Source organism: Microchirus variegatus (assembly GCF_963457635.1).
Source record: "Microchirus variegatus genome assembly, chromosome: 11".
In the NCBI taxonomy this organism is placed as follows: Eukaryota; Metazoa; Chordata; class Actinopteri; order Pleuronectiformes; family Soleidae; genus Microchirus; species Microchirus variegatus.
The window spans coordinates 16,343,741-16,359,527 of record NC_139812.1 but is presented as its reverse complement, the minus strand read 5'-3'; the positions used below and the strand labels follow the sequence as shown (position 1 = coordinate 16,359,527).

The 15,787-nt window shown below is 42.5% G+C and overlaps 4 protein-coding genes across 13 annotated transcripts in view; 1 reads left to right on the top strand and 3 right to left on the bottom strand.

Moving 5' to 3' along the window:
* Positions 1-831, bottom strand: part of tacc2 (transforming, acidic coiled-coil containing protein 2) — a 51,099-nt gene extending 50,268 nt beyond the window's left edge. For all 8 annotated transcript variants that reach the window (XR_014592961.1, XM_083897563.1, XM_083897564.1 and 5 more), the window contains exon 1: positions 696-831. The gene's annotated coding sequence lies outside the window, so the exon portion shown is untranslated. The remainder of the gene's footprint in view (positions 1-695) is intronic.
* Positions 832-3,398: 2,567 nt separating this feature from the next.
* Positions 3,399-8,208, bottom strand: nsmce4a (NSE4 homolog A, SMC5-SMC6 complex component). 3 transcript variants are annotated; one of them, XM_083898108.1, is made up of 11 exons: positions 8,086-8,208; positions 6,862-7,086; positions 6,700-6,780; positions 5,771-5,901; positions 4,974-5,122; positions 4,331-4,430; positions 4,146-4,236; positions 3,965-4,059; positions 3,817-3,865; positions 3,635-3,720; positions 3,399-3,516 (listed from the first exon to the last, which is right to left on the bottom strand). In XM_083898108.1, the coding sequence occupies exons 2-11, from the start codon at positions 7,061-7,063 to the stop codon at positions 3,451-3,453; spliced, it is 1,050 nt and encodes a 349-aa protein (XP_083754234.1). In that variant the 5' UTR covers positions 7,064-7,086; positions 8,086-8,208; the 3' UTR covers positions 3,399-3,450. The 3 variants fall into 3 exon arrangements, with proteins under 3 accessions (XP_083754234.1, XP_083754236.1, XP_083754235.1); XM_083898110.1 differs by lacking the exon at positions 8,086-8,208 and adding an exon at positions 7,305-7,443; XM_083898109.1 differs by lacking the exon at positions 8,086-8,208 and adding an exon at positions 7,344-7,424.
* Positions 8,209-8,988: 780 nt separating this feature from the next.
* On the top strand, positions 8,989-10,677 carry LOC310933970 (coiled-coil domain-containing protein 185; the record flags this gene model as incomplete). Its single annotated transcript, XM_083897555.1, has 1 exon — positions 8,989-10,677. The coding sequence occupies one exon, from the start codon at positions 8,989-8,991 to the stop codon at positions 10,675-10,677; it is 1,689 nt and encodes a 562-aa protein (XP_083753681.1).
* Positions 10,678-11,617: 940 nt separating this feature from the next.
* Positions 11,618-15,623, bottom strand: LOC310933965 (zinc transporter ZIP9; the record flags this gene model as incomplete). The annotated part of the gene is made up of 7 exons (XM_083897550.1): positions 11,618-11,887; positions 12,770-12,904; positions 12,989-13,074; positions 13,308-13,376; positions 13,461-13,625; positions 15,244-15,349; positions 15,528-15,623. The coding sequence occupies 7 exons, from the start codon at positions 15,621-15,623 to the stop codon at positions 11,618-11,620; spliced, it is 927 nt and encodes a 308-aa protein (XP_083753676.1).
* Between the last annotated feature and the right edge of the window lie 164 nt (positions 15,624-15,787).

Sequence of the window (15,787 nt, the reverse complement as noted above, 5' to 3'; positions counted from 1 at the left end):
TAGCTATTTGTGTGAATGGGGTGTAATTTCAGCCTGCGCTCATGCACACTTAAACTGGCAGCAGTGTTTTTGGGGGGAGTTTTTCTGGCAGCACCAAAGAGCAACTGCTCAAATCATATAATGAAGATTTGACGCCAGAGTCTCGTCTCACCTCATTATCGCCCTGTCCGTCATTTAACACAAGTCTAACCCTCTAAGCACTACTGGGTTTGGATGAGCTCTGTATGTCTTTGCCTCAACACCTGCAGTATGAGGTCTGTGCCCCACACGTGACCCCTACACTGGCACAAAAACATTCAGACATTTCTAATGTTTTTGAATGCAGGACGGAGCAATATGTGCGTACACTGTAACATTTGATGTTTTCTCACTGCCATTTATGTAAGACCCTGATAAACAACTTAATTTTGTGTTGGACAACACAAACAAACCCTGACCGAGTCTCTGGGAAAATATCACAGCAGTTCAACAAGGTGAGAGACAAAAGGAGATCAGCTAAAGAGACTGTGCAGTAGATGAAAACTAGGCTGGCCTTGAAAAGCATAGATAAATACACTAAAAACATCACACTGCATCAAATAATATGCTTTAAAAGCATAACAGTCACACACTTTCATTATAATATGAGCTCTAACAGTTACCAAACTAATAATGCAAATCTGTACCAATGCTGCACCACACTGTGAACTACTCACCACGGCAAACAACAGACGTTTTCCACGCTCAGTTTCTGCCTTGTGATTGAACCCCCCGTCGCTCTGTTGTTTACTGTTTGTTTCTCGCCCTCTATCCTGAGGAGTCTGTTGCTATATTTGCATCGGAAGGAGGAGGACAGAGGGTGGTGGACACAGGACAGGACGTGGGCAGAAGTAGTGGGGACAGGACGGGGAGGGAGGAGCTCGAACTGGAGCTGGGGAAGCCATGTCAGCTTTTAAAGGGTTGTGGAGTTGTGGTGTCCCCCCCTGCTCTGACAGGCTCAGGAGGCCAATCAGTCATCTGGAGGGGAAACTAGGGCAACACTGTAAACAGACATGCAACAAGGTGTGAGGCCACCCCAAACAGCCAGATAATGTACAGAGTCTTGAGTCTAGAGTTTTGCAATACACTTGCAATTCTACATGTACAGGACTATCTTTTGGTTTGTGGTGGCTCTTTGATTGACAACAATCGAAACACACAAATGAACAATAAAAAAAATGCAACCATGCCAACGGATCTAATTATCGTGTGTATTTTGTATGCATTGTTATCTGCCATGATCACAGCTGAGAGCTCAGTGTGGGCAGCGAGCAGGCTTATCATCTCTATAAATAACACTGATTTGATCAGCTCTGCTTCTGACAGATATCACAGCAGAAGCACTGCTCTCCCATTTTGCCTCACAGGTTTCCGTCTCGCCCAACCGTCACTGTCAGGTTTGTGTCTAAATGAGTTGTGTTCATTATTATTTAGCCATTGTCTTTGGAACATGGTTTCCACCTGCCTCCACTACAAACAGCATCCCTCTCATCCCTTCCTTATCTGCACAGCTTTGATTTCCCTGCTGATGTCTCCCCCCCACACTGGAGTGCACCATCTCTCCCTCTCAGCCTCAGCCTGAAACCACTCAGCTCCTGATCAGTCAAAGCTGCCTCTCCTCTTGCACACACTCTCCCTGCTCAGTGACAGGCTTTGATGTGACACTGCAGTCAGCCTCTGCTCCGTTTTACCTGGCCGTGAGAGATTCCTATGCAGCTCCCCATCTTGTATTCCATGTCCTCCTCTGGTGAAGTGACCCTGGCACTACACGGCGGACAGATCACCTTTCTGCAGAACTGCATGGTTATCAGCCAGGCTTAGCATTGCCCAATGCAGGCAGCTCTCCGCTCTGCTGTGGACCGAGTGTGTGCACGCCGCTGTGTCTGTGCGAGCGTGAGCCTCAGTGACTAACAAATGCTCTGCACTGCGTTTCCTGTGGTGCGCCTGTGACATATATATAAATATATATTCCAAGCCATTGCACTGTTATATAAAAACTACATTACATAAGGACCTAATCAAATCATATGTGTGGAAAAAAAGGAAGCTCCTCTTTCTCAGCCTAATAGTATGAAGCCTGGGTTCAGACCACTGCTTTAGAGGGAGGGAATACTCAGAGAGGGAGATATGATAGGCAGCATAAAGGGGAGCCTGTGCCTTTAAAACACCCTGGAGATGGTAAGGATGGTGGTAGAGCATCATCTCGCTGAAAACACACGAGGATGCCAGTGTGATCATCTGACTGATCACTGATCACAGTGAAGTTCACGCAACCAAAATAGAACAGGAGCACAGATACAGATACAGCAATAGAGAAATATTAAATGACACAACTAAGACTATATCAATTAAAAAAGCTCCAATGTGAAGGATTTTGTGGATGACCACCTTAAGAATGGTCAATGGTAAAAATCTTTACCATTTTAATGAGAGTGGGTGAAGATTGCAGATTGTTGGCACAAGAGTGCCCCACCCTTACAGAAGAGGGAAAACTTAGAAGAATAGAATGCAGTGGAAATGGTAACTCGGGTAAAGATATGGATTTGAGATGAAGAGTAAGGCCAGAGTGACAATATCACCATGTATTCCCCAAATCAAACATTAGTTAGCAATTGTTCCTCAAGAAACAAGCATCTATTTTCTACTGCTTTATCCTCCACATGAGGGTTGAGACAACAACCATCCACTCTCACACTCATACCTACAGTCAATTTAGAGCATCCAATTTGCCTAATCCTCAAATTTGCATGTTTGCATGTGGACCATGGGAGGAAACCGGAGAACCCATGCAAACTCCATGCAGAAAGGCCCTCGTTTCAACCAGGTGTTCATGCTTCAAAGGCAAGCGTAAGGAACATCCTAGCTTCCTCAGCTCCAGCCAGTAAGGACAGAAGGATCAACATATTTTAGCCAATCAACTTAAGGCTCTCCTGGTAAAACATACACATCCTTAAATATGAAATTAAATAACATTTAACATCCGAACAACATATATATATATATATATATATATAAATATGTATATATAAATATACAAACACACATATATATATTATATGCTGCCATTTTACATTTAATGTGCATGTAATGTTTGTCAATCAGTCAGTAATATTAATTGAATCAAGAGTTAAATAATACAATATATAATAATATAAATATTACTGACACAATGCAGAGTGCCAACCATTTGCCTCAAAGTGATAACATAAACGTGACCCACAATAATTAATGCACAAGTTTTACTTATAAAACTGGATATAGTTGTATATACTGTATATATAAATTAACAATATGGCTGTTTACACATGTGCACAAATGAAAACATATTTTTTTCTTTTTATATTTTATTATTCAAAAGTATATAAGAACTATAAAACAACCAACACACCTAAAACAATTTTGGATTTGGCCAACAAAAAGTGGCGTGGTGCCTCACTCATTCTGTGTGGAAAGAGGCTGAATCATTGTGTCGCTGATGTCAAGGGCTTCTATGAGCTCCTGGAAAAGAATAGAGAATAGAGATAATCTTTATAACATAACACAAATATATTGACACCTATTTTCTTATATGTTTTGCTAGGATAAGTCATTTGTGTTCAGGATTAAACTTGCTCACCTTCCACATCTTTGGACTTATGGACACGATGCACTGTTGACGGCTGGATGATGCACCAGCTTCCATGTCTCCATCCTCTACAGGCACTGAATTACAAAAAAACCCACACATTTTTATCTTGAGACATATTTTTTTGCCATTTCCCAACCAGAATAATATGACTAAATGTATAATATTCTCACCTATACAAGGCAATTTGTCATCATCTAGATACAGCCGTGCCAAACCGTCCTGTAACACACACAGGTCACACCGACTCGTCACATCTACTGACAATCACTAGAGGGCAGTCAAGCTCAATGTAAACAAATCTCAGCACAGGCAGCTCACCCTGACTAGAAAAGATGTGTGGAAAATGTTCTCCACTGTCCGGGAAAAGGAGTTGGGGTCGACGACAAACTCGTAGTACAATATTGGCGATGTTGCTGAAAGGCAAACAGACAAGTGAGCAAATAATAACGAAACTGTGACGATTTTTATTTTTTTTTTGCGCCTGTGACGTTGAGCTCACGGTCATCTTTGTGGTAACCCCTGAGGTATGCCAGGATCCTTTCCACCTCTTTCTCAGTTGCTTCTTGTTGGGACTCATCCATTTTCTTCAGCTGAGAGACAACATGGTGTAGTATGTAACACATGTATCTGACACTGTCACGTGTGCGTTAGTAACTGTAGTCATGGAAGAGCAAGTGCAGCTACCTGAGTGGGCATCACCCTTTTGGCCTGCTTGTTGGGCGCTTTGCTTTGCCGTGCTATCTTTTGTTTTGGGGGCGGAGGCTCTGCGTGGAAAGAGCCCCTCCTGTAAAGAAAATGTTATAATTACACAAAAAATATTAATAACAGAATAAAACGTCAGAGGCAGTTGTTGAGGCAGACAACAATTTCAATGAGGTCCTGTGTCCCCCAGTTCATTAAAACCCTCAACACCACCAGTTGCCATCTTTTTATTATTGTATTTTACTACATTATGTCTGTATGTACGAGCTGTTTTATGCTGAAGACACTGCATATATCCATTGCATATATTGATTTTTAAAAAGGTAAGATCTTTACCTGCTTAGTCTACAATATCTTAAGTATATGTTAGGTCCTTTTCTGCAAACTGAAGTTAATAAACTGCTCTCTACACACACCAAACTTCACAACCACTATGATCACCATTACAGCACACAGGAGTTATTAATCTACTGCTGTCTCGATCAGGCAGATTAAATGCAGCAGTGACATAAAGCAGCATACACATTTAATTCGTTTTAGCAGCGTGCTCATGTAAGTCAGTGTTGATAACGTGTCAGTACCTCATACAACCACACTTAAAAAAGATAATTGATCATGAACTCACATGAAGTGGAAGGCGGGTGCTGTGCTGAAACAGCACTCTGCTCTTCTGGCCAATTTGTGCCAAGCGTCCGGGGGAAGGTAGCCATCAGCTGCCCCGCCGTCGGTCTCGTCCTCGTCGTCTTCTAGTCGGTTTAGACCCATGAATGACAACTGTAAAAAGAAGCAGAGACAAAAGCATTAAAACATTATCTTATCATGTTGCTGCTTCACTTCACAAAAAACATAATTATCTACAGAAATACTGTAAGTGTGATACAAAGCTACTATATAATTAAATAATTTCTTAGAGCATGTTACATGTGTGTAATACATTTAAATACCAGGTATTGTGATAGTTATGTAATTACAAAACTGAAAAAAAAAAAACTATAATAATATAGTAACACTACTTTTATGTCAGTATAATACTTTTTGTTTTTGGCTAACATATATGCAATACTTATTTAGACATCAGTCTCTGCGACAGGTTAATGTGCATCTGCAGCAGTCATATATCCTGAATAGAAAAGAGTCTCTTCATTCTGGTTAAAGGACACTTCCACCAGTCTATTCTCTGCCTGAGAAAACAAGGCTTGCAGGTTCTGCAAATTTGTGTAAATAAACTTTAATGAAGTTGAATATCTATATTTATCAACTAAAATGATTCATTGGAACTTACTTTGTACGTGTATACTACAGGATTTGGACTCTGCTGCCTGGTTGGCTTTAGTGTCCACACCACACATACCTCCAACCTTGTCAAAGCACTTTTTAAAACTTTGTTTTTCAATACACTGTACAAACAAATGTATTACTCACAAGACGCTCTGCAAAAGTGCTGGTATCAAAAGCAGAGCCCTCAGCTAACATCTGACTGGCTTTTTCCTTCCCCAGGTCTGAGGCCAAAACAAGGAGTTGGGCATCGAGAGCTGCTTCCCTGGACTGTCGCACTGCCAAAGAACAGAGCAAAATCAAACTCTCATACTGTCCATCATCTCCGTTACATCTCTGAGTGTTGATGTGGGCATGTGAATCATATATTAATTGTTTCTGTGGATAATACAATAAGGAAAACATGCAAACATTATGCATGCGGAAGCCAGTTGCTTTCACAGGGCTCAACAGTGAAAAGCATGTTATACTCGCATTTATGAGTAAAAATAGACGCGTGGGGGAAGTGAAATGACACTCAACAAGAAGAAAAAAGCAGAGAAATAGAGAGATTTTATACTTTTTAAAGTAAAATGAAAATAACAATATTATTCTAGCACCGTTATCACAACCTTGAATTCTATCCAAGACCGATATCAGTAAGATACTGACCTTGAACTCTTTGAAACAAGTTCATTGTTAACATTAACATAATAATGTAATAATAACAATAACATTGTTGCGCATTTATCACTTAGCTACAGCTAGCCATTTTGAAAAAACACTCATGTCCTAGTCATTAACAGTGATGGCAGACATCTCCCTTTACAGCATATTAACTGTGGTTATGGAAGGATTTGTATCACACTTTACTTTGTGGTAATGGGACACTCTAAATGTGAGAGTGAAGGATTGTTTGTCTCTGTATGTTGACCCTACGATGGACTGGCGACCTTTCCAGGGTGTACACTGACTTTCGCCCTATTTCAGCTGGGATTGGCTCCAGCTCATGTGGAGGATAAAGCGATAGACAATGAATGAACTACCAATACTGGGCATCAAATGGGCTCATCCTTACCCGTTGAATACACACTTACCATCGTTAAAAAGGTTGTTTGCTTCTTGTAAAACCTCTGTCAGTCTGTTGTTGGAGGGACTTAGCATATCCTCTCTATTCTCTATTGAAAAAACACAAACATGTACAATAAGAGACTTCTTACAAACAAGACAATATGTAAGTGCCTGACAGTGTCACTCACGTTGTATGCTGTTGATCAGGTCTCTATATCTGCCCCTAACTTCTTTCCTGAGACTCGAGTCATCGTCGTCGCTCTGCAGGTCTAATGGGCTGAAGGCAGAGTGACTTTCCTCTCCGTTACGCTGCTGACGGCCTCCTCTCCCGGGAAGGCCATTCTGCTGCGGTTGACTCTCCTCGTCTTCATCGCCTCTGTCCCTCTCCATCTTCAGTTAGTAGGAGGCTGGAGCTGCGTGTTGTTGTGACAGAGAAACACGCCGAGTCAAACCCAAAACAAACTCTGTGAATGTTTGCAAACACCAGGGATGTTTGTCGCGTGCGTTTAACAAAGTCAAGATACGAGTCTGTAACTTTGGCTCCTTTACAAAGACTAGCCATACATGTTGCAAGTAAAATACAACACATTAGCTTCAACGAAGTTGTGCTGCATGTTTTCCAGGAACTAACCTTCTACAGCAACTAAAGTCGTGATACAGTCGAGCTAACCTTTGATGAAAAAGTGCCGTGGCGTCAAAGAAAATCCACTAACATGTCGTCAGTGAACGCACAATGAGGTATATAAAAAACAACAACAACAATAAAAAACGATAAAAAGGGAACTCCAGAAGCCAAAACAGAAGCGAGACACTGCGACACCAGCAACTCCAGCGGAAACCGGAAGTACTGCACAGTGTATCATCACGCTGCTCTCACTTTTGTTAGCTAGCAAAATCAGTTAGTGACCTAGATTATCATTGAAGCTGTCCACGTGACACACCACGTTAAAAAATAAACTCACAGTGTAATCTAGTGTGGTTCTTGTGAAACACGAACAGGTTACGATTTAAATAACGCCAACATACCTGCTAACGTACAGACACAGGACTGCGCCATAAATATTCTAACGTCGTCATCGTGGAAGACGAAGTTAGTTTTGTTTTGGTATTTTGTTTCGTTTTCAAACGAAACCACATTATTATTACTATGATCGTTATTATTTATTCGTTGAACACTACTTGAGCAATGTATGTCCCTTGTTTGTCAACATACAGTGTTTTACAGTTAAAACTGTTATAAACAGTTAAAAAATAAGTAAATAAAAGAATACAAGATAAACTATCTCTGATTGCAGCAAATTCATTCTACGTCAAAACAGCTGATCAGCGTCATCATTTAGAGAATATTGACATACCTGTACGCTTCCGACATAAAAATATAATTTAAAAAAACAGAATCACAGTATACTCACAAATGACGGTTCCTTATCAAGTCACTGGATGTGAACTGATGAACAGTGTGACGCTCTTATACTACAACTGTGTAATACACTCTTTGTACGCACATTAAGTAAATAAGAAGATAATAACGTGCGTTATTTATTTTACAGTGTGTTAGGAGACTTCATCTCCTTCTGCGGGCTGTCCTGTCGAAGGGGAAACTATCTTCAGTCGATGAGCGCGTAATGGTTGCGTGATGACGTCACCAGTAAACTGGTCATCCCAGCTGTACGTAACGGTAGATGGCGCTCCAGTCTGCCTCTGCGGTATCTGTGCTTCGTGGCCGCTCTTATATTCTTTCGTTTGTTAAAACATCGTTGTCATAGTAACCAGCAGTGTGACCCGCCTGTCTCTTCCAGCTGATAGTTGTCCCCACTTCACTGTTAACATGGGTTTTCATGGATGAATGGTTTTCTTACAGCGGAACAAAGTTCAATATGGTAGGTATCTTGTTTTTTTTCCTGTTATTTTCTTATTACATTTGTATTACATACTTATAAGCTCACATTATAAATGCAAGTTAAATTTTAAGCTTTGAAATATTTATGTGAGGACTTTTTCCTTGTATTGCAGTCCTGATTTATCGTTATTCGTGTTTTCGCTGACTGTTCTTTATTATGGAAATATGGGTCAAAATGTTATCAGCATTCTCCTGTGCTTGTTTTAAAAAAAACAAAAAAAACATTAATTATTAAGTATTATAAGAGTAAACATTAAAGTGTCTATATGCTTTATGTCTGCATTGCTACAGCCGAGGAGAACACGCAGGCAGCTTTAATCCCTCCATGACCTCTCCACCATGGATTGACTGAGGATTGTGCTGGAACACAGGAGCATTGAAACTGGAGCAGCGGAAGGTGTAAACTGTAGTTTCCATGATGGAGCAGAGACCCACCTCTTCTGTGCCTCATCTGGACCTTAACAACTTTGATAAGCCTGAAGCTCAGAGGAACCGGTACGTCTTAACCAGCCCCCGCTCTCTGCAGTCCTGTGCACGTCTCGGTATCAAACCTGTTGACCTTCTCATCAAATCTCTGAACGAGTTGACTGTGGGACACAGTGACGTGCCTCTTGAGGCGGTGAGAGTTATGCACGAATCCTATGAAAAGGAGAGGAGGAAACGTTTACAAATGTGCCGAGAAGAGAGGGAGAGGATTATCCGGAGAAACAGGTGGCCTGGCTCTGACAGAGTGTCAGGCCTGGAAGTGGTGCCTCTCACCAAACTGAAGGACCACTCAGTGCACACACAGTCCATCCCGTATGCAGAGCTGTGCTCGAAAGGCAAATCTGTGAGCAGGTCAACTACTGGCAACAGAGAACCAGACAGTAGCACAGTCTGCAGCTTCAGGCTAGGAAACCGCAGACACTCCCCTGCCACTGAGAGGAAAGTGGAGAGGTTCACCGATGACATCAAAAGGGAGATGTGTGTCACAGTGTCAGAGAGAGACCGCAAGATAGCAGCTCTCATGCTGGTAAAGCACGAGGAGGAACAAGCTCGCCTCAAGCTCTGTCAGCAGGAGGAACATGAGCGAGAGGAGGCCCGTAGACGGAGGGAGATTCAGCGGGAGCAGGCGGAGAACAAGAGGAGGAAGAAACTGAAGCAAAGTATGCAACGCTGGCAGGAAGACCTGGAGGCACGCAGGAGGCTGAGGGAGCGTCAAAATAAAGAGAAAGCAGGACACATGGAGCAGGAGGTGATGCTGCAAGAAGATCGCTGGAGGCGGCTGAAAGAAGAGCTGGAAGCACAACACAGAGTAAAGTTAAAGGCCGCACAGAGAGAGGCAGATCAGCGCAAACACTACCAGGAGAAGCTGCTCAGAGAGAAACAGGAGGCAGAGAAATGGGAACAAGAACAGGAGCGACAGGTAGCAGTGGAGAGGGAGGAGAAGGCCAGGAGAAGCAAAGAACTCAAGAAGATGACCGAAAGGAGGAGGCTCCAAGAGGAAAACTATCGGGAGCTGCTCCGCCATATCCTGCTGAAAGAGCAGATAAAGCAGCAAGTGGAGGAAGAGGAGGCACAGGTGAGGAGCACCCTTGAGAAGAAGCTGCAGCACACCTGTGAGAAACACACCCAGGCGGTTGAGGCACGGATGAAGGAGCTGCATGAGAGGGCAGCCCAGGAAGAGGTGCAGGTTCAGAGAGCACAGCTGAGGTCCAAATTACACAGCGTCCAGCAGCTCACACACAAGCAGATCCTGCTCCAACTGAGCCAGCGTCGCATGGAGAAGGCGGCGCTGCGCTCCTCATCCCGGCTTAGGAGCCGAGCTCAGCAGCTTCGGCAACGCAACAAACAGAGGCAGCTCTGCCACCAGAGGCTCAGAGAGAGGATTCAGAGAGAGGAGGAGGCGACGAGGAAGGTCAAAGAGAGCTACATCTCCATGAAGGAGTGGAGGAGGGAGAGGCTGCGGAGACAGCGAGACCAGATAGTGCTGGAGGGGCAGATGCTGGCCAGAGCCTCCTTTCACATGAGGGAGAGAGTGAGGCAGCACACACACAGTCAAAGCTTCGATCAGATGGCCCTGCAGGCTCAGCTGACTGCCTCCATGAGCCACATGAAACTCTGAAACAAAGGTTTTACTCCATCATCACACAGAGTTGTTTTGGCTCTAAACCTGTAGCTCAGTAAACCACGTGCCGGATTTCAGGAGTGTTATGACACAAGGGGTCAAAGTGCGGTTCGATATGAATCCACCTGACTGTCAGGGGCCTCCTGTCAGGAGAATGAAAACTGTGCCGTGTGGTTTCAAATAGCAGGATTTCACTGGGTACTGTGTGGTTATACAGCCTTATCTTCGGATTGTTGCGATCGAACAAAATCAGGGGGGTCAGGTTGAGTTTTCAGATTGTGGAGAACGAGTTACGCCACTAATGTCAGTGTTCTGAAGTTGAAAAAGAAAAAAAACAGCCATTTGTAACTGGAGTGCAGATAAGACAGGAAAGGTTTACGGGAGGTCCTATTTAGAATGATCTCACTGCAAGGTCAAATGGCAAAGTACAACAACGCAGTAAACGACAGTAAAATGATCACTCCTGCTCTGGAAAATGGCAAATCGTAAATTAGCGAGTGATAATGTGTCGTCAAGACAGTGTTCGATGTTTCAAATCATCTTTTCATTTTATAGAATAAGGAGATTTCTACCGCGTTTTAAATAATAAATGAAACTTTTAAGTACAAAACTGTCTGTTTATACAATTTATATGGTGGGAAATGGGAAGTAATGTCACACGTTTTACTTCTGCATTAAACTACGTTGTGTGGGGAAATCTTAAAGCATCAAATTGTTATTATAAAGCAAATTTTTATTTATTTATTATTCAAAATGTCTATTTCTTAAAATATCGTGGGCACAAATTAAGTGAGACTCCCTCTTGGTAATCTCAGTATTTGCTCTCATATGTAATCAATACGTTTTGTCAGTTGCACTGAGAAACAACTCTCCAAAACAACAGCTGGACTCAAAGTGAGAAACAGTTTTTTTGGTGCCGTTAGCACTTTTCCTTTCCTCAGTCATCGTGCAAGCCAAGAGCCAGTACCATTGGAACCCCGATTCCCAGAATGAGAGTCAGGATCTCCGGGATTCCTACAAAGCGTTTATGGTGGATCTCTGGTGGATCTCCGGTGTGCTGCTGAAGGCCGGGGGAGGAGTGGTGGTCTGTTCTGCTGCTGCTGATCTCCGGGAGAACATGCACCGTGGCCACATAGAGGAAAGTCCCTGCCGAGAAGAGCATTCCCACACCTGTTGAGGTGAGCTGGCTCTGAGGCGAACTGCCAGACTGCAGACACAAACACGTTTGCATCAATTAATAATAATAACATAAAAACACTCACTGCAACTGTACGATATTGAAATGTAAGGTGCTTCTCAGAGTCAAGGATCCTTCCTTAGTAGAGCAGATTTGTTTGACAATAGATTGAAGACCAGATCAGTGAACTGTGTCATATTCTTGGGTCAAGCAGCTTACAGCATGAACAAGAATTGGGCTTAAAACCATTCCTGGGACAGGGTAAGGGCAGGGTACCGAACCCCCATTGCTTCCTGGGCACAATTCTTTGTATTTTATCAGCACCTTCATGCAAATTAACAAGCATAGCCATTGCAGCTTATGAGTATGTTTGCGGTTTCTAGCTGAGTATTAAAGGTGCATTATGTAATAAATCTAAATGAACTGGCCATAGAAAGGAATAATGTTCATACAACAAACTGAACTCACCAACAACAACAGTACAGCCAAAATATTTGCATTAAAAAAAGTATTTTGCAGACTGCAAATCATGTTTATGTTTTGGCATGTGGCGCCACCTACCACCGTCTACCAATCATTGCAGTCAGTAGAGTCTCAGCTACCGAGCAACCACGGGTTGCCAATTACGTCAGAAAACGAAACCTAAAAAACCTTGGTATTTTGAATTTGAATGTAGTAACTGTTTTTGGCCACATTCTTACATTTGCACACACGATTGTTGCTGAGGAAACACAACATGTGCCCTTGTAAATTCTCTGCCCAAAGAACTCAGTCGTTCATAGAATTTTAAGAATCCGACACATGAGAAGAGTCTTTTGGCAGGGTTACTGATCATGATATATCAAATCCTTGAAATTCAGCAGATCCTTGACCGACTGAGAAGCATCTTTTGTCTCTCAGCTGCATTCTTACTGCATGTAATATGAAGTAAGTGGTGATGGCCATGACGGGCGATGCTGCTGAAAAGGCCAGCAAATGCCCCTGGATTTGTTTCTTCTCGAGGCCGACGTGCATCAGAAAGGAGACCAAACCAAAAGCTGCAGGTGCCTAGGAAATAAGAGTAAACACTTTCATTAATGTTCATAGTGTTCCTGATGAGAACAACTGTGTTTGGTTCTCAGAGAACCTCACCTTGTGCAGAATGACAGCAAAAAACACGATGACCTGCACCGTCACTTGACCCGTGGACACAGCAGCACCAAGAGCAAAGCCGTCGGCTGTATGCAAAGAAAACACATCATTAATGGAAATATTGGCGCAGCTTGCAGTAGGTCAACTCTGAGTAAAGCTTTTGTGATGTGAAGCATAAACAATTCAGCGAAGCAATCACATGCTGAGTCACATGAGAACTTCAGAGCCTCCAGGGCTTTGTTCGTGCATAAAGCCTGCAATTTCTTCTTGTTGTTGACCCTGACCAAACACAAAACGAACAACATGTTGCTGTAAGTACCTGCAGCGTGAATAACAAGCCCAAAAGTTGCTGTGACACCGGCGCTATTAGGTAACCAGGTCGTTTGGTCTGAAAGAAAATACAGGGCATCTGTTAAGAAAACAAAATGTCTTTCTGCCATGGAAAACTGGTTCTATAGATCTGCCTAGTTACCTCGCGTGGAAATGTAACTTCCAATCTGATCCACCACAAACATAAAGGTGAACCCCAACGTTAAAGCCACTCCAATGAAGAACCGAGGTGGAGGGCCTTTCTCTGTGGAGGATGCGTTTCCCTCGCTGTTATTCAGACTAAACCTCACATCAAAGGCGGAGGATGCTGTAGAGGAAGGACAGGGACAGCGTTTGATCACATGCGCACACAAAAGATGACAAGGCAGAGGTGCAGATGCAGAGCGTCATACATATGCACACGGATCCACTTCACACAATGAACTTCAGCACATAAAAAAGGAATCCCCTGCCTCTCCTTACAATCCAGGAGACAAAAGAGACTAATAATATACGTAATTATAAATCTTCACAGCTCAGTTCATAGTTCATTCCAATCTTCTCCAATTTATTAGGTACACACAAATATCTAATCAGACACTCATACGGCAGCTATTTAGTGGATTTAGGCATGAAGCCATGGTTAAGACCACCTTCTAAAAGGTCAAACCATGCATGAGAAAGTGGGGGGAAAAAGGTGATTAAAGCGACTCTGAACATCGCATGGTTGCTGGTGCCTAACAAGCTGGACCTTCAGAAAGGGCTGATCTAATGGGATTTTCACACATCTTTCAACTATTGTTTTTTTAAGAAAAAAAATCCATCTGGGCAAAATGCCTTGTTGATGCCAGAGGTCAGAGGAGAATGGCCAGACTAGATAGAAATCACTCAAATAAACACTCCCAAGGTAAAACACAAAGTCAAACCTTGAAGGCACTTAATTGGGTACACAGGACATCAAGTTGCCAGTGAGTATAACTTAAAGGTGCCATATGTAAGAATGTGGCCAAAAAAAGTTAGTACATTCAAATTCAAAATACCGAGGTCTTTTAGGTTTCTTTTTCTGACGTAACTGGCAACCCGTGGTTGCTCGGCGGCGGAGACTCTACTGACTGCAGTGATTGGTAGATGGCGGTAGGTGGCGCCACATGCCAAAAAATGTGATTTCAAAAAATAAACATGATTTGCAGTCTGCAAAATATTTTTTTAATGCAAATATTTTGGCTGCACTGTTGTTGTTGGTGAGTTCAGTTTGTTATATGAACATTATTCCTGAATCTCTGTGACATATTAGGAGGATTCTAGAGCCAGTTGCTTTAGATTTATTACGTAATGCACCTTTAAATATGAAGGATTACTTACTGGAGTTTTTGAATTGGCCATATGATAATCTACACATAGTTGCCCTCATCTCTACACTCTATTCTAGCATATTCCATTATTATTATATTTTCTCATCAATTCCCATAGCCATATTGCATAATATTCATGTCTTTTATCCTTGTTTCTAAAATTATTCCTAAATATTATTAAACGTCCAATAATTTCAATACTTAAATATTCAATTCAATTCATTTCATCAATGTGTCACACAGAGTCTGTTCTATGATCCGAGTTGCGATTTTATGTTGTGTGTCGAGCCACGTTAAATAAGTTTTCTGATTCTCCACGGATCTTTTCATCCAAAAGCCTCAAACAGCGGAGTAGAAAACCACAGAAGATGCCACAGCTGCCTCTTTATCAGGTGACATGTGTATCTAATAAAATGACCTGTGAGTCCAAGTGAACAGTACAATGAATGCAGACGTTTCTTATTCAACACAGTCCTTGATTTGTATGTATAATCAGGCACTAATGCAAATGTCTTCATGTCAGATGAGTTAGTCCAGTGTATTTTGTGTGTGTGTGTGTGTTGTGTTTTTGGATGAATGGTGGGAGCTGCTCACCTCTCCATGACTCCTGCAGTAAATCCACTCCCTCTGGGATGGTGATGGACAGTGCTGTCCCACACAGCAGTCCTGCTCCCAGAGTGGACACAAACTGCAGGCTTCTCTGAAAGACAGACATGAGGACATCAGCTGATCACTTTTTTCCACAACAGTCACCTTCATAAGAAGAACTTAGCAACATAACCAGTAAGGTTATCTTCAGTAAATCACTGTGAAACAGTCAGGACAAGAAGCGCCACAGTCTTGTCACACTGAGCTCCAAATAAAAGAGAGGAACTTACCTCGGAAAGTGTGAACAAGAGCGGGATGAATCCAAGCACAAAACAACCTACAAACATCGCCACCGATATGAATGTAATAGTCAAACCCTCGTCCATGACGACGACCTCTCCTTTAACACACGCTCACTTTGATCCTGTGCGACATTTCAGTTTAAATTCCCCCATGAAAACGGACAGACTGGCCTCACCGAGTCTGGTTTGAACCACGGAGGAGAATAATAATAAAAGAAAAAGCCATTCTGACTTTCCACGTCGCACAT

Bases quoted from the DNA above. Each gene is read 5' to 3' on its own strand.
- nsmce4a (XM_083898108.1), bottom strand. From the start codon at position 7,063: ATGGAGAGGGACAGAGGCGATGAAGACGAGGAGAGTCAACCGCAGCAG. The intron at 5,123-5,770 runs GTGAGTAATACA...TTCTTTTTACAG, and splicing joins GCACTTTTGCAGAGCGTCTT to TTGTCATTCATGGGTCTAAA. The intron at 3,866-3,964 runs GTGAGCTGCCTG...TGTGTGTTACAG, and splicing joins ACACATCTTTTCTAGTCAGG to GACGGTTTGGCACGGCTGTA.